Source organism: Chlorocebus sabaeus, chromosome 4, assembly GCF_047675955.1.
Source record: "Chlorocebus sabaeus isolate Y175 chromosome 4, mChlSab1.0.hap1, whole genome shotgun sequence".
In the NCBI taxonomy this organism is placed as follows: domain Eukaryota; kingdom Metazoa; phylum Chordata; class Mammalia; order Primates; family Cercopithecidae; genus Chlorocebus; species Chlorocebus sabaeus.
Genome location: NC_132907.1, coordinates 51,738,854 through 51,761,877, shown reverse-complemented (window position 1 = coordinate 51,761,877; position 23,024 = coordinate 51,738,854). Strand labels below are relative to the sequence as shown.

The 23,024-nt window shown below is 44.2% G+C and overlaps 1 protein-coding gene across 12 annotated transcripts in view; it reads left to right on the top strand.

Annotated features, from left to right (window-relative positions):
• Nucleotides 1-16,474: 16,474 nt before the first annotated feature.
• ZNF131 (zinc finger protein 131) overlaps nucleotides 16,475-23,024 on the top strand; it is a 55,766-nt gene continuing 49,216 nt past the window's right edge. For 5 of the 12 annotated variants that reach the window (XM_037990796.2, XM_037990795.2, XM_037990793.2 and 2 more), the window contains exons 1-3: nucleotides 16,475-18,325; nucleotides 19,239-19,377; nucleotides 20,391-20,492. Coding sequence is in view for 9 of the 12 variants with exons in the window: in XM_037990793.2 (XP_037846721.1) it covers nucleotides 19,248-19,377; nucleotides 20,391-20,492 (232 nt within the window). In the remaining 3 variants the exon portion in view is untranslated. Of the gene's footprint in view, nucleotides 19,378-20,390; nucleotides 20,493-23,024 lie in introns of all 12 variants that reach the window. The other 7 variants (XM_007961505.3, XM_007961502.3, XM_037990792.2 and 4 more) reach the window with 5 other exon arrangements.

The window sequence follows — 23,024 nt, the reverse complement described above, 5'->3', positions numbered from 1 at the left end:
CACTGATTCTTAGGCAGGTGGGTCTCACTGTTTTGGCCTCTCTCAACTCTGGGAATGTCTCCTTGCCCTACGTATACCCAACACAACAGCCAACATGCATGAGAGTTCAAAAAGGGCAGCTGGAGTGATACTTACCTGATTCAGTGTTTTCTAATTTCTGACCGTTTCACCCTTAGGGAGCCAGTTTGCAGTTTGGTTCTGAGAGCCGTTCCTGAAGTTCAGTTGAAAATCTGCCTTCACCTTTCCATCAAATTTTAAGTTATCTTTAACCCCTAATAAATCTCTATATGCTTAAACTATTTGAGTGTGCTGTTTCTTTTCCTAAAAACCAGAAAAGGAAATATAAGAGTGATATCACATTCAGTTTTATGTCTACAAACTTATTACATCCTTTTTAAAAATAATATTCTTAAAGAAATGAATCTAGGCCAGGGGCGGTGGCTCACGCCTGTAATCCCAGCACTTTCGGAGGCTGAGATGGGCAGATCACGAGGTCAGGAGATTGAGACCATCCTGGCTAACACGGTTAAACCCCGTCTCTACTAAAAATACAAAAAAATTAGCCGAGCATGGTGGCGGGCTCCCAGCTACTCTGGAGGCTGAGGCAGGAGAATGGCCTGAACCCAGGAGACGGAACTTGCAGTGAGCCCACATCCCGCCACTGCACTCCAGCCTGGATGACAGAGCAAGAGTATGCCTCAAAAAAAAAAAAAAAAAAAAAAAAAAGAAAGAAAAAAAAAATGAATCTAGATTCCTTAATAAAACATGTAAATATTCAAGATATATTTTGTTTTTAGGATGTTTTGAGAATGTTTATTTTTTATGATCACAACTTCTAGATAAGAAAAACACAAAAGAAAAACTCTCAACATTTCATCTTGAAAGTTTATAAATATTTTTTCTTAATGCTCTCCCACAAAGAAGTAAAATATTTAAATAGACATTTTGATCTCTTTTGTACGTGTCAATTCATATCTTTTTTATTTTTTATTTTTCATTTTACTTTGTGTGTGTGTGTTTGTGGCAGGCGGGGGGAGGGGGGGCTACCCTGCCTGCAAACAGAAAAATGTCATTTTCTAAACCCATGCTAGGATGACTGCAGAATAGGCCAGAATCAGACGTCTGTCCCCTACCACTTGCTCTTCTCCAGCCCGATTATTTGATCCAAAGCATCAAGAAGCAGGAGAACAGTAGAGATGGCAGGGAGAGCAACAGGAAGGCTTCAGAAAGGCGCCCTGGCACACTCGGACTAAATGTTAGAAGGACCAGTAGAGGCATTTCAGGGCTAAGCACAGTGTGTGGGCTGTTGTCTGCCAAATCTTTCCGCAGCCCAGCCTATGTCGGCAATTATGACTTCTGGCAGTTCTCTACCCTTGGCCGGCTTCCCGCTCCCAGAAGCCCTCAAACCCCGACCACAGACAACCCCACCACACACCCCTTGGCCAACAAAGCCAAAATACCTAGGATCAAGGGCCAGTTCCCCCAATGAGCCTCCCCACCACCACCCGCCCCACCAACTCCTCTGTCCTCAACGAGCAACCAGGAACACAAGTGTAATCCCAGCACTTTGGGAGACCGAGGTGAGTGGATCACGAGGTCAGGAGTTCGAGACCAGCCTGACCAACATGGTGAAACCCCGTCTCTAGTAAAAATACAAAAATTAGCCAGGCGTGGTGGCATGCACCTGCAATCCCAGCTATTCAAGAGGCTGAGGCAGGAGAATCACTTGAATCCGGGAGGCGAAGGTTGCAGTGAGCCGAGATCACCCCACTGCATTCCAGCCTGGACTACAGAGCGAGACTCCGTATCAAAAAAAAAAAAAAAAAAAAAAAAAAGCCTGCATGAGTCCTGATGGCCTTGGAAAAGATGATGAGGGCACAGGATCTAGGAGCTATCCGAGCAAGTGAATCTAGGGAGAAAAACAATGTGGAAAAAAGAAAACGGAGAGGACAGGAAGCCTTGGTTGGGAAATATAAACAACAAACCAGGGTAATTGAAGAGTGAATCAAACTACAACGGACCTTTTGTCCACTAGAGACACTACTGCCACACGCGCTCCCTTCCCAACCGTAACCTAAATTCATTTGCGGGGGCGGGGGGAGGGGGGAGAAAGACAGTTTGGCTTTGGGTTCCTGCTCATTCTGTCCTCAGTCCTCCTCCCCTTGGTTTTGCACCTTTGAAAGCAGGGAATGGCACTGAAGAGGACTAGCGGTGGGATCCTGCATTTCAGTTGAAGGACCAAATCCCAGTGTTGGGCCTGATGACTCCTGCACTACTTGATGATCTCGGATGCCTTAAGGGGAAGACCATGGACTTGGCTGGTTAGAGCATCCCAGCGGATTTCAGCGTTTGATAACCTGGAAGTTTTGCTGCCCCCTCACGTTGGGAGAAAAGCAGTGGATCCTGCACAGGCAGAAGAACCACTAGAGGGCAGCAGCACACCGGGCTCCATTAGACTGTGGTTGAGTGTCGACCGTGGCTCATAGAGTGCTAAGAGAATTGATCAATTCTGTCGTTCTAAATTCAGTCACGAGGAGGTGGTGCTGCTTTCCACAGACTGGGATGTTTCTAGAACTTTCTAGGACTTTCATGTCTAGCATACACCTGAGATGACTCTAGAAAGCCGCTCAATGAGTCAACCCTTGGGTTTATCGCTAATAAAATGGGTTCATGGAGTCAGGAGTTGAGGTATAGATTTCCTGTATTTACTGCCTTCCCTCCCCCTCCACACACACATCCTTTATGCTTAGATTTTTCCATGCCAGAAATTTGAATCGTGTTAGGAAAGCATGAAAGACAATCATCCATTGTAAGTTTAGTAACAGTTTGGCAAAGCCTGAAAATTATGTGTAAAATAGTGCTTTAGGAGTTCTAGAAACTGAATAGCAAACTCATTTTCTGGTATCTTGACTTTCAGAAGTCAAATGAACCATATTTAAAACAGTTTAGTTTAAAAACAAATGTCAACAAACATTTGTTGAGTGTCCACCATGAAGCAACCACTGTACTAGGCTTGTGGTACAAAGATGAATAAGACCAGGGCCAAAACAAGAATTTGGACTGAGGGAGATGGCAGGCACATTTGACTTGTCACTTCTTATATGTGGAAGGCCTCACAGACAGAGCTACAGTGACAGGACTGAAAGATGCTAATTCTTCAACTTTAAACTTTTGTCCCCCTAGGGCACAATGAATTATTAACAACATGTTCTTTCTTAGAATTCTGAAACTTAGCTTTTGAAAACCATGATTATATTGTATTATATTTTGATTTGTGAAAAAGTAGAAATTTGTTAAATGTAACTATTTAAAATCGGCTACAATTTTTGGAAACTTGGGATTTCTTGATTTTTTTTGGAAATGGAGCTTCGCTCAGTCTCCCAGGCTGGAGTGCAGCGGCACAATCTCGGCTCACTGCAAGCTCTGCCTCCCAGGTTCACGCGATTCTCCTGCCTCAGCCTCCAGAGTAGCTGGGAGTACAGGTGCCTGCCACAAAGCCCGGCTAATTTTTGTATTTTTAGTAGAGACAGGGATTCACGTGTTAGCCAGGATAGTCTCAATCTCCTGACCTCGTGATCTGCCCGCCTCGGCCTCCGAAAGTGCTGTGATTACAGGCCTGAGCCAACGCAACCGGCCGATTTCTTGATTTTTTAATATACCAGGAACCTCCAACATGGAAGTGACCCTGATGACCTCTAGGAGACCACAGGGAAGATATAGTCTCAGTTTCCTCAAAAAAATTCTAATCTAGGGGAGAGAGACACATTAACAGGCCACTTTAGTACTGTGTAAGAGAAAGCTTTCTTAGGCCCTATGCATGAATCCTTCAAGACAAACCAACACCAACAATTTGCCAAAACCATGTCCTAAACTGCACTGCTTAGTGCTGAGAGAAAGCATGCTGAATTTTTTAAAAATATTTTTTGAGTCAGAGTCACAGAGCCATGAGAGTGCTGGATTTTATCATTCTATGTATTCTTTATTTTTCAATTAATTCCATGTCCTATTCTGCTATTCTTATTTTTTCAATAAAGATTCTAAATGTGTTGATATGGCTACCTTGTCTGTTTTCATGTAACTAAAGTCATCTTATTAAGTGATGATATTAGTAATCTCTATTTCAGGAAAACACAAATTATTTGATTAGAAGTATATTCAAATCAAGGGTCTGCACTAATGCCATCCAGATCTCCCTATCACAGGTTATCAATACAATCCTCAATGTCTCTATCTTCACCACTATAATGTTATTTTTTGGCCAGGACTCTGCTTGGCCCTCAAAGAAAACAACAGGAGCTTAAAAGATTCAGAAGAACCCAATGAACATATAAGAAAGTGTTACCTTCATCACTAAAAATAATGCTTTGGACTCTAAAGTTTACACACAAGAGATGAAAAGGGACGGAGCCTGACTAAACTCATGCTTCCTCACTATCTCTCCCTGGTTTTCTCCCAGCCTTTTGAAACTCATTGATCACTATCATTATCAAAGTAGCCATGAGCATGGGCACTGCTTCCCTTTTAACTCTGTCTGACCCAATTAAGGACAAAACATTGATTACCAACTTACACAAAAATGGAATATTTAAAGGAGTCTTTAGTGATAACATCTCAGAAATGAACAATGAGAATAAATCCAAAAAACCTTTTTTCTTTTTTTTTTTTTTTTTTTGAGACAGAGTTTTGTTCTTGTTGCCCAGGCTGTAGTGCAATGGGGCAATCTCAGCTCACCACAACCTCTGCCTCCCAGGTTCAAGCTATTCTCCTGCCTCAGCCTCCCAAGTAGCTGGGATTACAGCATGCACCATCATGCCTGGCTAATTTTGTATTTTTAGTAGAGACAGGGTTTCTCCACGTTCGTCAGGCTAGTCTCGAACTACCAACCTCAGGTAATACGCCCGCCTCAGCCTCCCAAAGTGCTGGGATTACAGGTGTGAGCCACCGCGCCCAGCTCCAAACAATCTTAATAAAGAGGAGGCCTCGGATGTGGGTTAAAAGCCTAAGGTGCTACACTCTAGGAATAAAGGAGAACGGGTAATAAACTAGTCCTCAAAAGGAAGTAAGTTAATCTTCAAATTATCTCCATTTCTTTTTTTTTTTTTTTTTGAGACAGAGTTTCGCTCTGTTACCCAGGCTGGAGTGCAGTGGCGCAATCTTGGCTCACTGCAACCTCCACCTCCTGAGATCAAGCGATTCTCCTGCCTCAGCCTCCTGAGAAGCTGGGACTACAGGCAAGTGTCATCATGCCCGGCTAATTTTTGTATTTGTAGTAGAGACAGGGTTTCTCCATGTTGGTCAGGCTGATCTCAAACTCCTGACCTCAGGTGATCCGCCCACTCGGCCTTCCAAAGTGCAGGGATTACAGGCGTGAGCCACTTCGCCCAGCCGAATTATCTCCATTTCTAAAATTGAATTAAGGTTTTCCCAATTGCCAATACCTCTAGCTGCCAACCAAAAGCAAAAATCTTCTATAGAGAAAGATACAATTATTGCAGGCCTCAAATTATTTGTAAAAAATTTCACATACAGTATCCAGCATTCAATTTAAAAAAATGATTAGACAATTGAGACAATAGAACAACATGAAGAAACACTGAGAGAAGCAACAAAGAAACATTCTCTAGATACTGAAACATAGACTGTGAAATACATTCAATATGAATAAGAAAATAAAAAACAAGATTGAGAAACTCATAGAAAATTAGTAATGATAATAAAGAAGCAAAAATAACTGAAACATAAAGCAGCCATGGCCAGGCACACTGGCTCACACCTGTAATCCCAGCACTTTGGGAGGCCGAGGCAGGTGGATCACTTGAGGTCAGGAGTTTGAGACCAGCCTGGACAACATGGTGAAACCCCGTCTCTACTAAAAATACAAAACTTAGCTGGATGTGGTTGTGGGTGCATGTAATCCCAGCTACTCGGGAGGCTGAGGCAGGAGAATTGCTTGAACCTGGGAGGCAGAGGCTGCAGTGAACTGAGACTGCGTCACTGTACTCCAGCCTGGGTGACAAAGTGAGAGTCTCCCTCAAAATAATAATAAATAAAACATATAGCAGCCAAATCAACAACTCAATGAGTTCAACAGAAGATTAGCACAGCTGAAGAGAATTAGTGAACTGGAAGAAAAATCAGAAGAAAATGTCCATGAGGAACCAAGGAGAAAAACAATAGATGGGAAATACAGAACAGATGGGAAACGACATAGAGTATACAACAAGAAAGTCTAATAAATGGGTATTTGGAATCTCAACAGGAGGTTGAGAATTGAGCAGCAGTAACTTAAAAAAATATTGTGCCACTTCCTTCTGGCCTCTGTGGTTTCTAATCAGAGGTTTGCTGTCACTTGAATTGTTTTTCCCTGTAGGCAAGGTTTTGGGTTTTGTTTCCTTTTCTGAATGCTTTCAAAAATTTTTTTTGCCTCTAATTTTTATAAGTTTAATTATGATTATTGGGGTTGATTTATTTTAGTTTATACTTTCTAGGGTTTGGTCAGCATCTTGAATCTGTACCAAATCTTACCAAATTTGGGATGTTTCAACCATTATTTCCTCAAGTACTTTCTCAGCCTCACTCTTTCTCCTCTCCTTCAGGGTTTCTGAGAACACGAATGTTAAATCTTCCATTACAGCCGCATAGATTCCTGATGCTCTACTTATTTTTTTCAGTCAATTTTTTCTCTGCTCTTTAAATTGCGTTGTTTTGATTCTTTTGTTTTCCACTTCACTGATTCTCTGTATTCTCTAGTATTCTGTTCAGCTCATCCACTGAACTTTTAATTTCAGTTATTGAATTTTCAGTTCTAAAATTTCTATTTGCTGCTTCTTTATATCGTCTGTTACTTTACTGAGGCTTAAAAAAAATTGTTTCGGCCCAGCACAGTGGCTCATGCTTGCAATCCCAGCACTTTGGGAGGTTGAGGCAGGCGAATCACAAGGTCAGGAGATCAAGACCATCCTGGTTAGCATGGTGAAACCCGTCTCCACTAAAAATACAAAAACAAAATCAGCCGGACATGGTGGCAGTTGCCTGTAGTCCCAGCTACTCAGGAGGCTGAGGCAGGAGAATGGCATGAACCAGGGAGGCGAAGTTTTCAGTGAGCTGAGATTGCGCCACTACACTCCAGCCTAGGCGACAGACAGAGACTCCTTCTCAAAAAAAAAAAAAAAAAAAAAAAATTTGTTTCAAGCATGTTCATAATTGCTCCTTGAAGTATTTTTAATCATGGCTTTTATCATGGTTTTTGTCTACTAATTACAACATCTCTTTTATCTCAGTGTTGGTATCTATTTATTGTCTTTTACGTTTAGTTTGAGAGTTTCCTGATTTTTGCTTTGAAGTATGAGTGATTTTAAAAATTGAAACCTGTATATTTTCAGAAGTTATGAGACTCTGAGTTTTCTTTGAACCATCTGTTTTACCTGGCTTTTTATGACACTGCTCCCATAGAGGAAGGAGGTGGGGTGCCAGCTCATTACTGCTGGATGGAGGCAGAAGTCCAAGTTTCCCAACTGACCTCCATTGACACCCAAAGAGGAGGCTGCACCTGGTTATTACTGGGGAGGAGCAGGAGTTCTGGCTCCCCTCATGGTCTGCATCAACACTGGAAGTGAAGATAGTCCTATTCCTGCGGGATAATGGTGAGAGTCTTGACTCTCCATCACGCCTCCTCTGACATTACCTTAGAAGAAGAGAAAGGAGAACCTTGTTACTGCTGGGTGTGGATGAAAGTCTGAGCTCTGACTGAGACTTGGCCTCTGACACCACCCTAAAAAGGTGGGAATTGAGGTGCCTTGTTATAGCCTGAACAGGGCAGATGCTTAGGCTCCTCACCAGAACAGTTCTCGCTCTGTCACCCAGGCTGAAGTGCACTGACTTACTGCAGCCTCAACCTCCCTGGGCTCAGGTGATTTTCCCACCTCAGCCTCCTGAGTAGCTGGGATTACAGGCGCGCCACCACACCCGGCTAATTTTTGTGTTTTTAGAAGAGATGGGGTTTTACCACGTGGGCCAAGCTGGTCTTGAATTCTTGAGCACAGGCAACTCGCTGGCCTAAGCCTCCCAAAGTGCTGGGATTACAGGTAGGAGCCCCTGTGCTGGCCACCACAGTCTTTCTGACATGGATGCAGTTGGGTTCACATTTCTTTCCATGGTATTTAGCCTCAACACTGTGACTTTTGTCTAAAAGTTTTGTTTTGCTAGACAGCCCCTTTCCTGAGCCTTTGGCTAAAGAGCAGGCTTTCCTTAAGAGTTTTGTTTTTTCCTACGCTCATTGGCATTCCTGGCTTGCCTGGCTTCTTTAACTCAAAGTCTGTGACATGTAAAAAGAAAATTCAGGGAGTTTGCCACTGTGTTGTTCTTCAGTTTCTGAGATGCCTATAGTCAGTTTGCTTTTTTCTCTCAAACTTTCGGGTTTTTGTTTTTTGTTTTTGTTTTTTTTCTTTTTTCACTCTGTCCCTCAGGCTGGAGTGCAGGGGTGCGATCTTGGCTCACTGCAACCTCCACCTCCAGGGTTCAAGCGATTCTCCTGCCTCAGCCTCCCAAGTAGCTGGGATTACAGATGCCTGCCACCACGCCCGCCTTGTTTTTTTGTAGAAGCAGGGTTTCACCATGTTGACCAGGCTGGTCTCAAACTCCTGACCTAAAGTGACCCGCCCACCTCGCCCTCCCAAAGTGATGGGATTACAGGCGTGAGCCACCGTGCCCGGCCAATTTTGTTTTCCAGATCATATCCAGAGTTTTAAATTGTACTTAGTGGGAGAAATAAGGAAAAATACAACTACTCCATCTGCCCCAAAATCAAAGTCTTGTGTTCATTTTGCTTTTTAAAAATGTTGTGGCCAGGTGCGGTGGCTCACGCCTGTAATGCCAGTACTTTGGGAGGCTGAGGAGGGCTGATCTCGGAGTCAAGAGTTCGAGACAGCCTGGCTAACATGGTGAAATGCCGTCTCTACTAAAAACACAAAAATTGCATCAGGAATTGGTTCCTTTCAGTGTGTTCTTGGTCTCGCTGACTTCAAGAATGAAGCTGCGGACTCTCGCGGTGAGTGTTACAGTTATTAAAGATGGTGTGTCTGGAGTTCGTCCCTTCAGATGTTCAGATGTGTCCAGAGTTTCTTCCTTCTGTTGGGTTCATGGTCTATGCTGACTTCAGGAGTGAAGCCACAGACCTTCTCAGTGAGTGTTACAGCTCTTAAAGGTGGTGCGTCCGGAGTTGTTCCTTCTTCCCAGTGGGTTTGTGGTCTCGCTGACTTCAGGAGTGAAGATGCAGACCTTTGTCATGAGTGTTACAGCTCATAAAAGTAGTGCAGACCCAAAAAGTGAGCAGCACCAAGGTTTATTGCAAAGAGCAAAAGAACAAAGCTTCCACGGCAGGGAAGGGGACCCAAATGGTTTGGGGCTGCTGGTTCCCATGGCCAGCATTTATTCCCTTATTTGGCCCTGCCCACATCCTGCTGGTTGGTCTTTTACAGAGCACTGATTAGCCCATTTTACAGAGTGCTGATTGGTCTGTTTTTACAGAGTGCTGATTGGTGCATTTACAAACCTTTAGCTACACACAGCGCTGATTGGTGCGTTTCTACGGAGGGCTGATTGGTGCATTTACAAACCTTTAGCTAGATACAGAGTGCTGATTGGTGTGTTTACAATCCTTTAAGCTAGACAGAAAAGTTCTCCAAGTCCCCACTTGACCCAGGAAGTCCAGCTAGCTTCACCTCTCAAAAGTAGCCACACAGGGTGGCTCCTGCTTGTAGTCCCAGCTACTCGGGAGGCGAGGCAAGAGGATCGCTTGAACCCAGGAGGTGGAGGTTGCAGTGAACCGAGATAGTGCCACTGCACTCCAGCCTGGGCAACAGAGTGAGAATCTGTCTAAAAAAAATAAAAAAAGAAAAAAAAGAAAAAGTTGTGTTGGCCAGGTGCAGTGGCTCACACCTATAATCCTAGCACTTTGGGAGGCCGAGGCAGGCAGATCATGAGGTCAGGAATTCAAGACCAGCTTGACTAACATAGTGAAACCCCGTCTCTACTAAAAATACAAAAAATTAGCCAGGTGTGGTGGCACGTGCCTATAATCCCAGCTACTTGGGAGGCTGAGGCAGGAGAATCGCTTGAACCCGGGAGGTGGAGGTTGCAGTGAGCCGAGATTACACCATGGCACTCCAACCTGGGCAACAGAGTGAGACTCCATCTCAAAAAAAAAAAAAAAGTTGAGTTAAACCATTACTTATCTTGATTTCTGAGTTTTTGGCACTCCAGACAAATGCCTCACTCTCCTCACTGTAGTACTGGCCTTCTTTGGAAATCATCTTAGAGGCTGCCTATCCAGCAAGTGAAAATAAAGGTGACTTCAGAAAAAATCTGTGAGAATCTGTCACCACCAGAAAGTGAAAATAGTTAGAAGTTTGGAAGTAGAAATTAAATAATGCATAACATAAAGGATTTACGCTTGTGTGCAAATCTGAATGGAAGTTAACCACGTGAAACAATCAAAACAATGTCTTCTGGGACTTAAAATACATGAATTTAAAAAGCAAAAGACCTTGGTGGTGGGAGAATGAAGGAAATTAAAGTGTCTTGGTTTGGGAACAGGGTAACTGATTTAGATGTTTTAAGTCTAGAATTCATGATGTAATCTCTAGGCTAACCACTAAAAGAATGTATAACTATCAAGTTAATAGGGAAATTACAATCATTAAAAAATCCAAAATAAGGTAGGAAAGAAGAGGAAAGTAACAGAACAGTAAGACAAGTAGAAAAAAAATGTTAACATAACAGATTTAATCCCAAATATATTAGAATGACATTTAAAGTGATGAACTGGCTGGGCACGGTGGCTCACGCCTGTAATCCTGGCACTTTGGGAGGCTGAGGCGGTTGATCATGAGGTTAGGAATTCAAGAAACAGCCTGGCCAACATGGTGAAACCCCACCACTACTAAAACTACAGAAAAAAATTAGCCAGGTGTGGCGGCGGGCACCTATAATCCCAGCTACTCAGGAGGCTGAGGCAGGAGAATCGCTTGAACCTGGGAGGTGGAGGTCACAGTGAGCCAAGATCACACCTCTATACTCCAGCCTGGGCGACAGAGCAAGACTCTGTCTCAAAAAAAAAAAAAAAAAAAAAAAGTTATGAACTGGGACACTCCAGCACTAAGAGGTAGAGGAAAAGAGGTTGATCCACAAAAAGATGAAGGAGAGGGGTCCAATGAGTTCCAAGTTTGCAATAAAAACAAAACAATAAAGGCAGAAGTACTTGGATATTAGTGGACCCTTTGAAAATAACAACATCCTGGAGGTCTCCAATCTAGGAGAGCAGCAACTATTTCCACACCTGGTTATTATTGCTTTTCATATTATTATGCCAAGATGGGACAAGAGCCAAATTTGGACAAAGGATTTTTTTTTTGAGACAGAGTCTCACTCTGTCGCCCAGGCTGGAGTGCAGTGGCCAGATCTCAGCTCACTGCAAGCTCCGCCTCCCAGGTTCACGCCATTCTCCTGCCTCAGCCTCCCAAGTAGCTGGGAAGTACAGGCACCCGCCACCTCGCTAGTTTTTTGTATATTTTAGTAGAGACGGGGTTTCACTGTGTTAGCCAGGATGGTCTCGATCTCCTGACCTCGTGATCCACCTGTCTCGGCCTCCCAAAGTGCTGGGATTACAGGCTTGAGCCACCGTGGACAAAGGATTTAACCGCCACTGTGAACAACATTGCTGAAAAGAAAATTTCTGGCCTGGTGTGCAGTTCCTACTTAGCACACTATCTTCTGTGATTTTTGCTATCTGGCCCCTGTCCTGCCTTCTTTCCCAGCACCACAGGAATGATGCAGTGCCCCCAAAATTGGGAGTTTCCAAGCCAGCATTAGAGTTTACTATGTAAGTAAAGGCCAATATCCACCAGCTGGGAAACAACTAAGTAACTTTCCTTAAGTGCGTGCTACTTTCCTGAGTACAGCAGGTTGCCTGAAAAAGAAAAGAAGGAAATAGCCCCAACAATTGTGTCAGTTTCTTATTTGTGGCATATGTAAAATATCATGTGCTCTTCCAAAAGTTTGGACCTGTCATGATCCTTTTTTAATCTTGCTGTATCTGAGGGCTCATTGGGGATGCCCTGAATTTTCAGTTCCTTTGGACAAACACAAAGACAAGCTCATTTTTTGTTTCATAAATGCTTTTTTTTTTTTTGAGACGGAGTCTCACTGTCACCCAGGCTGGAGTACAGTGGCGCCATCTTAGCTCACTGCAACCTCCGCCTCCTGGGTTAAAGCAATTCTCCTACCTCAACCTCCCGAGTAGCTGGGACTACAGGCGCATCACCATACCCGGCTAATTTTTGTATTTATTAGAGATGGGGTTTAACTATGTTGGCCAGGCTGGTCTCGAACTCCTGACGTTGTGATCTGCCTCCCTTGGCCTCCCAAAGTGCTGGGATTACAGGCATGAGCCACCGTGTCCGACCACTTTTTTTTCTTTTTTTTAAGTCCAGCAGATAGAATGTAAATCTTATGCTGGAATATAACGATAATGACCGCTTGCTGAAAGCTAATGTATACCAGCTACTAATCCAAGTGTTTCCTGTATGTTACCTCATTTGCTTCCCACAACACTGTTTCAAAGGTGAGGAAATGGAAGCTTAATGAAGTTAAACTACTTGCCTGAAATCACCCAGCTAATAGGTCGAAACAAGATTTCAACCCAGGCTGTCAAACCAACCTTCTTAACCACTCTGTTATTTCCTTCCTAATGTTGCCCTGAAACATATAAAAGTGCCTGGATACCACTAGGGTAGCCAGAACTATTTGTCAACTCTTACTAAGTTTGAATAATCTATTTCAATTCCACAGAAAATCTATAAATCTGCTTATTATTAACTGGCACAACATCTGCACCACAGGGAACTGTGTTTTAACAATAACTCATTCTAAGTCATTTACCATGTACCTGACTACCAATGTTACTAGTGGAAATCATAATGTCTGGCAGATTGCTATCATATAAATTCCTGGCCACCAACTCCTACTGCATGCTGTTATTGCTGTGCTTCCTGTTGATGCTACTGTGTTATTACTGTGTCCAGGGTCCATTTCAAATCCTTTCCATTCTGTTCTGTGGTACGCAGCGTCTATGATTGTTCCCAATGATCATGCCTTCTGCTATTTGTGCCTTTGTGTCATTACTTTCCTTTGAGTGTAGGCTGACCCTGGTGGCTTACTTCTAAAATATAGAATATGGCAAAAGTGATGGAATGTCACTTCTGAGATTGGAATACAAGAAGACTTTGGTTTCTGTCTTGCTCACCCCTTCTTGCCTTCTCACTCTGATGGACTCTAGCTGCCATGTCCTGTGGAGAGCCTGGCATGAACAGAGGCCTTGCGGAGAACTGAAGTCTTCAGTCTAAGAGCCAGGGAGGAACTGAATTCTGTCAAGAACCACTTGAGTGACCTTGGAAGCAGATCCTTCCCCACTGGAGCCTTGAAATTAAAGCCACCTTACCTGACAACTCCATAGGGGCCTTGTGAGTGACCCTGAAAGCCCAGCTATGTGACACTTAGATTTCTAACCCACAGAAAGTGTGAAATAATAATATTGTTTTAAGCCACTAGGATTTGGGATAATTGGTTACCTTGCCTTCAATAACTAATACATCTTTCAACCTCATGAAACTTCTTCATCCCCAACACACAAACACTTTTTCTCTCCTATTCTTGACTTTTTAGTAGATGACATGACCATCTATCTAAAGAAGAAAATAGAGGTCTTCAGTTTGATAGGAATTTCCTTAACTTCTTGAAAGCTAATCTACACTCCTAAGAACTTTCAATCCATTAATCCCTCTCTTGTACAATTACTCCTTTTCCTCTTGTACTTTTATCTTCTTCCTCTGCTGGATCCTTCCCCCTCACCATTTAAATAGCCTAAGTCTCTCCCACCCAAACACACAAAAATAGTAAAACTGGCTATACTCTATAGGTACTCCTTTCATCTCTTTTTTTTTCTCTCTCATTTTTAAATGAATTGCTGTCCCAATTTTCCTAGCTATTTCTTAACCTACCTGAATATAGACTTCTCACCTCCCCTTTCTTCCCCTCAGAACTCCGTTAAATCTTTTCTTGCTAAGGTCTTCTGCCAAAGACATTCATGATGCTAAATATACCAGACCATTTCCAATCTTTTTTTAGCCTGACCACTTGGCAGCATTTGGCATTGCTAACCACACTTTTTTTTTTTTTTTTTTTTTTTTTTTTTTGAGACGGAGTCTCGCTCTGTCGCCCAGGCTGGAGTGCAGTGGCCGGATCTCGGATCACTGCAAGCTCCGCCTCCCGGGTTCACGCCATTCTCCTGCCTCAGCCTCCCGAGTAGCTGGGACTACAGGTGCCCGCCACCTCACCCGGCTAGTTTTTTGTATTTTTTTTTTTAGTAGAGACGGGGTTTCACCGTGTTAGCCAGGATGGTCTCGATCTCCTGACCTCGTGATCCGCTCGCCTCGGCCTCCCAAAGTGCTGGGATTACCGGCTTGAGCCACCGCGCCCGGCCTTTTTTTTTTTTTTTTTTTGAGACGGAATTCTGCTCTTGTTGCCCAGGCTGGAGTGCAATGGTGCCATCTCAGCTCACTGAACCTCCGCCTCCCGGTTTCAAGCGATTCTCCTGCCTCAACCTCCAGAGTAACTGGGATTACAGGTGCCTGTCACCACCACACATGGCTAATTTTGTATTTTTAGTAAAGATGGGGTTTCTCCATGTTGGTCAGGCTGGTCTCGAACTCCTGGCCTCAGGTGATCCTTGGCCTCCCAAAGTGCTGGGATTACAGGCATGAGCCACTGCACCTGGCCCACACCCTCTGTTTTGAAACACTCTCCTTTCACGGCCTTATTGATGTCATACTCTTCCAGTTTTCCATCTTTCTTCAGCTGCAGTACTCAGTCCTTTCAGCTTCTTCCTTTTCAACTCAATCCATAAACATTGATACTTCTTAGGTAAAAAGTCTTACACTCTCTTCTATTCTGACCCTATAGAATAGGAGTCCCAAACTCAAATGCCTTTAGGCACTAAGCAAATAAGGAAAATGAATTAAGATAGCTGAGTCCAAAACATTAGAAACTGGTGGGGATTGTAGTGAACTGGACAGCTCAAATCCTATATAGAAAAAGGTTCTCCATTTGGTTAAATTCAATTGCTATAAGAGAAGAGCGGCCCTATATACTGGAATTTCCAAAAATCCCATTTTTTGTATAATTTCTTCATCTTAAGAAACACCATGGCCAGGCACGGTGGCTCACGCCTGTAATCCCAGCACTTTGAGAGGCGGAGGCAGGTGGATCACCTGAGGTCAGAAGTTCGAGACCAGCCTGGCCAACATGGCAAAACTCTATCTCTACTACAAATACAAAAAATTAGCCAGACGGTGGTGGCGGACTGTGTGAATAGTAACGATTATGATACCATTTAATTTAACTTATGTGTTATTGATTTATTTATTTGAGATGGAGTCTCGCTCTCTCACCCAGGCTGCAGTGCAGTGGTGTGATCTCGGCTCACTGCAAGCTCTGCCTCCTAGGTTCATGCCATTCTCCTGCCTCAGCCTCCCAAGTAGCTGGTACCACAGGAGCCCGCCACCACGCCTGGCTAATTTTTTTGTATTTTTAGTGGAGACGGAGTTTCCCTGTGTTAGCCAGGATGCTCTCGATCTCCTGACCTCATGATCTGCCCGCCTCAGCCACCCAAAGTGCTGGGATTACAGGCGTGAGCCACCGCGCCCAGCCTTTTTTTTTTTTTTTTTTTTTTTGAGACGGAGTCTGGCTCTGTGGCTCAGGCTGGAGTGCAGTGGCACGGTCTCGGCTCACTGCAATCTCCGCCTCCCGACTTCAAGCAATTCTCTTGCTCAGCCTCCCGAGTAGCTGGGATTACAGGCGCATGCCACCACACCTACCTAATTTTTGTATTTTTAGTAGAGACAGGGTTTCACCATGTTGGTCAGGCTGGTCTCAAACTCCTGACCTCGTGATCCACCCACCTTGGACTCCCAAAGTGCTGGGATTACGGCATGAGCCACCACGCCCAGCTGATGATAATATTTTAAAACACCAATTCAATCTACAAGCTGCTAGCCTATCACCCCTGCAGACTCTCTTTAAACAATCCCATCTATTCTTAACACTTCAATATTCCTTCTATGCTGTAAACTTGCAAATCTCTATCTCTACCATTAGTCTTCTTCCCTAAACTATATGTAGGCCCATATATCCAAGGGCTTCTAACATCATCTCCTTATAATAACACCTCTCGTTCCATCCTCTCTCCCCATCCAGCTCCGCCAGTTGTATTTTCTAGTTTGGTAGATGGTACCAACAATCTACAGGCTCAAGCCAGAAATCCAGGAGCCATCTTTGACTATTCCTTCTCCCTTGTCACCAATATATCCAGCAATATTTATTTAGTATCTATGGTATGCTTTATAGCCAATGTTGGTTCTATCTCTAGATTTTTTTTTTTTTTTTTTGAGACAGGGTCTCACTCTGTTGCCCAGCCTGGAGTGAAGTGGCACCATCTCAGCTCACTGCAGCCTCAACTTCCCTAAGCTCAAGCAATCCTCCCACCCCAGCCTTCCAGGTAGCTGGAACAACAGGTGCACACCATCACCAATTTTTTTGTATTTTGTAGAGACGATGTTTCACCATGTCACCCAGGCTGGTCTTGAACGCCTGGGCTCCAGCGATCCTCCCCGACTGGGCCTCCCAAAGTGCTGGAATTACAGGCCTGAACCACTGCGCTCAGCCTATCTCTAGATTCTGACCAGCTCTCTAGTTCCATTTTCCCCCATGGTTTCATCTACATTACTAACAGTCTCCCAATTGATCTCTACTCCTAGCAGCTTTTCCCATTTAATCTGTTCTCCACACTAAGGCTAGAATTATCTCTTTAAAAAGCAAACATTAGGATGTCACCATACGTCAAGGCTTCCCCTTGCAAAAAGAAAATCTAACATCTTCAACACTATTTATAAGGCACCCTTGTGCGTCCAGCAACATTCTTTCAGTTTCCTGAATGCTATAATCCTGGTGCCTTTGCATGTGCTATACTTTTGGCTAAGAACACTTAGACTTCACATCACTTAAAAACATTTTTTTGTTTTAATACAGATGGGGTCTCGCTATGTGCCCAGGCTGGCCTCAAACTTCTGGGCTCAACAACTCCTCCCCAACTCCGGCTCCCAAAATGCTGGGATTACAAGCATGAGCCACCGCACTCGCCCATATCTCTTCTTACAGGTCAACTGGCTTTCCTTGACACCCAGTTACTTTGTTCTTCAGGTGTTGCAAAACTCATCAGTAAGCACCTAGGCAATTAGTGTTCAAAATATCTATGGACTCTACGACTTAAGATTCAGAAAGGCAGAAACCACACGTACCTTGTTCACAGCTCGATTTCTCAGTGCCTAGTACTAGGATTCTCAATACATGTCTGTTGAAACAATGATTACATTTTTAGCATATAGCTATTTGAGTTCCTCCCTAATCCCAATTCTCAAGTTCTTTGAGAGAGAAAAAAATAAATCTCAATTATAGAATTATCCTCAAAATTTACTTATATATATTTCTTTGGAGGAATGAAGGAAGCAGTCACATGCAGCTGACTGTGGGTCACTGGACTTTTTTTTTTTTAGACGGAGTCTCGCGCTGTCGCCCAGGCTTAAGTGCAGTGGCACTACCTCGGCTCACTACAACCTCCACCTCCCTGCTTCAAGCTGTTCTCCTGCCTCAGCTTCCCAAGTAGCTGGGATTACAGGCGCCTACCACCACGCCCGTATAATTTTTGTTAGTAAAGACGGGGTTTCGCCATGTTGGCCAGGCTGGTTTCGAACTGCTGACGTCATGTGATCCGCCCGCCTAGGCCTCCCAAACTGTTGGGATTACAAGCGTGAGCCACCGCGCCCGGCCTGGATTCTTTAATGGAGTGGGGAAGGTCTGCAGTAAGGGGATCCGGTGTAAATAATTCTGAGCAGCCCCAGGTCCTGAGCCCAGCAAACACGTGCTGCAGCCGGGCGCTGGGAGGGCGCGCTTCGCCGAGGAAGATCCCGGGCGGCCCGAACGTGCTCGCGCCCGTCGTTGCCGCTGCGGCGCCGCGGCCGCCCGGGTGCCCAACCGAGCGCACCTGCGCCAGCGGGGCCCGAGCAGAAGGGGAGCCCCTATTCTCACGAAGAAAATGGAGGAGGAGCCACGGGTTAGGGGTCAGGAAAGGTGTGGGGCGCATTATGCCCTGGGAGGGGAAAGCAGGGAACCAGAGGCTCTGAGGGGCCAAGAGGAAGGAGGGCGGCACACGAGCTAGGTAAGGCGGGTCGACCAAGGTCTCGGAAGGAAGGGGGCGGGGCAGGACGGGGCGGAAGGGGCCGCGCAGTAGCTGGGTTGAGGACGGTTGGCGAGTTCATTCTGGGCTCGGGTCGGGAAGTGTCCGCCCCTGAAGTCAAGCTCGGGAGGGTGAGAGGTGGAAGGGCGGCGATTTAGGTTCCCAGTTTCTGGCACTGCCAGGCCCTCCACGGGCTTAAATCGACCGCAGCCCAGTTCCTTCTCAGAGCTCAAGTCCTTGCCTTTCTTGAGCGCCAAATCCCCGCGCTGGGCCCCGCCCATCCACTGAGGGGTGTGGAAAGGGGCATGGCCCGTTCCCTTGCTGGTCGGCGCCCGGAAGGCGTCCGCGTCAGCCGGAGCTTGACGTGGTGACGCTGTGCGTCGACGTAAGTGACGCGCAAGCCTGGGCCGCTCCTCCTTCCCTCAGTGAGTGCCGGCCCGGTCGGGGCGGGGGAGAAGAGGGAGGGCGGGGGAGGGAGAGGCGACCCGAGAGTCGTTGTGGGTCGCGGGCCGGACCGGGTCCCGGGGCGGCGGGAGCCCCGGCCGGGCAGAAGGGCTTGGCGGGCCGTTAGAGGGCCGCCACCGCTGTCGAGTCCCCTCCCTTGTTGGACTTGCGCGCCCCGGCGCTTGGAGCCTCCGGCGCTGTGCCCACCCCGCTCCAGCTCGCGTCTCCCGACTCCAATTAGGTCAGGCTCGGAGTCCCGCGGCCGCGACTCCGGCCCCCAACGCGCCGCGGCCGCTCGGCTCGCCTTTCTTCCCTCGCCTTCTCTCCTCTTGCTTCACCCTCCCCCTTTCTTTTCACGTTGCTGGGTTTTTTTGTTGTTGTTTTATGCTTTAGGGGTTTTGTTCCTCGGCCCGAGCTCATGGGTGTACATTATCATGCTCTTCTTTTGTAGAGCAGCCCGATGGCCATGGAGGCTGAAGAGACGATGGAATGCCTTCAGGAGTTCCCTGAACATCATAAAATGATCCTGGACCGATTGAATGAACAGCGAGAGCAGGACCGCTTTACTGACATCACCCTAATTGTCGACGGTGGGTAGGGCAGTGGGCAGTGGAGCATTTTTGGCTTCAGTTTTTTTTCTGTCCTTCGGACACCCGCCTTTGTTTTTGTTTTTGTTTTTTTTAAAAACACATTATGGTCTCCCTACCAAAGCCTGCAGACCAGATTGCACTTGTCAGTGTCCACTCTCACAGAGCGTGCTGCAGAAGACTGGTTGATCAGACACGCTTTCCACGTAGTCTGGTGTTCATCTCATTTTAACTTCTTACATCCTGTTGAGTGCAAGATGATGGCGTTGGGGACAGGATGTCTCAAAATGTTTGGTTGATAGCCTCTTGTTGGTAAGCTTCTTTGAGAAGTCCCTCACAGGAGTCATTTGGGAAGTGTTGATTTCTAGTTTCCCAAATGGTCTAAAAGGGAGGAGGAGAGAGATTCCTTTGCAGCACTCATACCCCCTTTGACAATCTCCAAAATAAAATAGGGTCTTTACCAATCTTAGAAGTTGCCTCTATAATAAAAGGAAATCAGCTTGTGTATGTTTTCTGTTTAGTGAAAATAGGTTTCTCAAGGTAAGCTGTTTTTAAAATTATGGGTCTGCCATAGATGGAGCCTCCAAATATTAGGCATATTAAAATGTTTTTCATAGCAGACATATCCAGCTTTGTGTTTATGGCTTTTTTCTCTTTTTCCAAATGATATGTGACCTTTTAAAGGGTTGTCCTTTTATTTAGCAGTTTTAACTGAGTTGGATATGCCTCTCACGACTTAATTGGAAATAACGAAGTGGCAAGAGGCTCCTTACCTAGTGTTGTAAATTCGCCTTTATAAAACTAAAGGGGTTTGAAGTGAAGTTTTAGCTTCCTATCTAATTAAGATTAACATTTGCCAAGATAGCTGCCAAGAATATTCTGCATTTTCAATAATTTATATAGTTATGTAATGAAGGAAAACCTATTTTTTGTTTTATATAATTTTTCAGTCTTTTATATAGTTATACATTTGATTTTCCTGCTTGTGTATTATTTTCTTTCTTAATTTTACCTAGGACACCATTTTAAGGCTCACAAGGCTGTTTTGGCTGCTTGTAGTAAGTTCTTCTACAAATTCTTTCAGGAGTTTACCCAAGAACCTTTGGTGGAGATAGAAGGTAAGTGATTGTTTATTTTTTATTTTTTGTTTAATAAATCAAAGAAGCCATTTTATTTAAATACTGGTTTTAAATACAATACTTAGCAAACAATTGGTGAAGCAGTTTTAGACAGTTTATCAAGACACCATAGGAAATAGGCATCAGTAGTTCTATAGGTAAAGGTAGATAAATTGTTCTTTTGATACCTGAGAAGTCTTACTTTCAGTGAAGTGCTTGGTTGAATGATCTGCCAGGAAAAACTTAGATGGTAAGTGTTGGTCTTTTCCATTGTGGAAACTGGTGGTCATTGTCTTTTGAAAACACGTATTAAACGTGAATTACCGTCTTTGTTCAGTGGGTTTATGTTTCAGACCGGTGGAGATGCTGCAGGTTACAGTAGAAACTTTTACTGTACTCTGTAGCAGAAGTAGTGATGTAGTAGCAGAGGTACAGATGACATGCACAGTGTGAAGTGGGCTGCCATAATAGGAAGAAAGCTAGTAAAAATGAACTGAAGTAGCGTTCAGAGGAAATTCTGGCTCTACAATGGGATGGATCAATACCTGTTACCTTGAAGCAAAAAGTGATTTTTGTACTTTCTAAACATTTTTCTAATAACCTGCCAAGTGCCAGGCATTGTAATATGTAGTTTGTGTATTGTCTAATTGCTCACAGCAATCCTTTGATGTTGGGCATGATGACTTTTGCTTGTAGTCCCAGCTAATTGGGAGGCTGAGGCAGGAGGATTGCTTGAACCCAGGAGTTCAAGGCCAGCCTAGGGCAACATAGACCCTCTCTTTTCTTTCTTTCTTCCTTTCTTCCTTTCTTCCTTTCTTCCTTTCTTCCTTTCTTTCCTTTCTTTCCTTTCTTTCCTTTCTTTCCTTTCTTTCCTTTCTTTCCTTTCTTTCCTTTCTTTCCTTTCTTTCCTTTCTTTCCTTTCTTTCCTTTCTTTCCTTTCTTTCCTTTCTTTCCTTTCTTTCTTTCTTTCCCTTTCCTTTCCTTTCCTTTCCCTCCCTCCCTCCCTCCCTCCCTCTCTCTCTCTCTCTCTCTCTCTCTCTCTCTCTCTCTCTCTCTCTTTCTTTCTTTCTTTCTTTCTTTCTTTCTTTCCTCTCTCTCTCTCTCTCTCTTTCTTTCTTCTTTCTTTTTTAAAGGGAAATGGTGTTACATTTACACTTCAGGAAAGAGACTCTAAAAGGTTACTTGCCCGGGGTTGCCCAACTAGCAAGGAATTAAGTTTGTGCTATTAATTACCATGCTTTTTCTTCTGCTACTGCAGTAACTCTTCTCCTACCACCGGCATCAAAATCCGAAACAGTAGGAAATAAATCTGTTTGCTTACGTAATTAAAAATTTTAGCTTCTTTTAGGGTTCTTGGATTTTGGTTTTGTATCTATTTCATCGTGTATGTATTCTTTGTTTTGAATGGGTTGCCTAGAAACATGCTTTTTTTCCCTTTGATGCCTAGAGGAGTAAAGAAAACAAAAAAGAGTTAAGAATATTCTTTACTTTTGGTATGTTCCAGTTTAGCATTATAGCTGATATATTTGCAGCTAGATTATCTTTTAATATCTATGATCAGGACAGAGATATAATTATGGAAATCCACAAAACTTAATAAAGTGAGAATCTGACTGCCCAGATGATAGTGGTTTCTACTACAAAGTAAGCCTCCATGAATTCATTCACACCTGAGGCTTATTAAATATGTTACCTCAGGCAGGTTACTTTACCTCAATTGCATGCTTTTCTCCTCATCTGAAAAGTGGGTTCATAGGCTTATAAAGACTAATTGTGATAACATGCAGAATGCCTGGCATAATACTTGGTGTATTGTCAAAGTTTAATAAAACAGGGACCGGCCTAGGAAACATTAGGGAGACCGCTTCTCTACAAAAAAATTTAAAAATTATTAGCTGAGTCTGATGGCATATGCCTGTGGTCCCAGCTATTCAGGAGACTGAGGTAGGAGGATTGCTGGGACCCAGGAGGTCAAAGCTGCAGTGAGCCATGATTTTGCCACTGCACCGTAGCCTGGGCAACAGAGCAAGGCCCTGTCTCAAAAAAAAAAAAAAAAAAAATATCGTATTGAATACCTATATTATGTACTATGTTAGACCCAGGAGATGAAGAATTAATGAATAAGATATCCCTTAAAGAAGTCGGAAAATTCCATAGCAGGTGAGCAACAGGCAAATAAAGGAGTTTAAAAAGTATTACAAAGACTATTACTGTGAAATGGTATCACTGAAGAGGGAGAATGAATGATTTGGTCTTCCTTAGAGAGGAAAGATTTCAAAGAGGAGAGTCTGAGCAGAATTTTTTTTTCTTTTTTTTTTTTTGGAGATGGATTTTAGCTCTTTTTACCCGGGCTGGAGTGCAATGATGTGATCTTGGCTCATCGCGACCTCTGCCTCCCAGGTTCCAGCGATTCTCCTGCCTCAGCCTCCCGAGTAGCTGGGATTATAGGCACGTGCCACCACGCCCAGCTAATTTTGTATTTTTAGTAGAGATGGGGTTTCTTCATGTTGGTCAGGCTGGTCTTGAATTCCC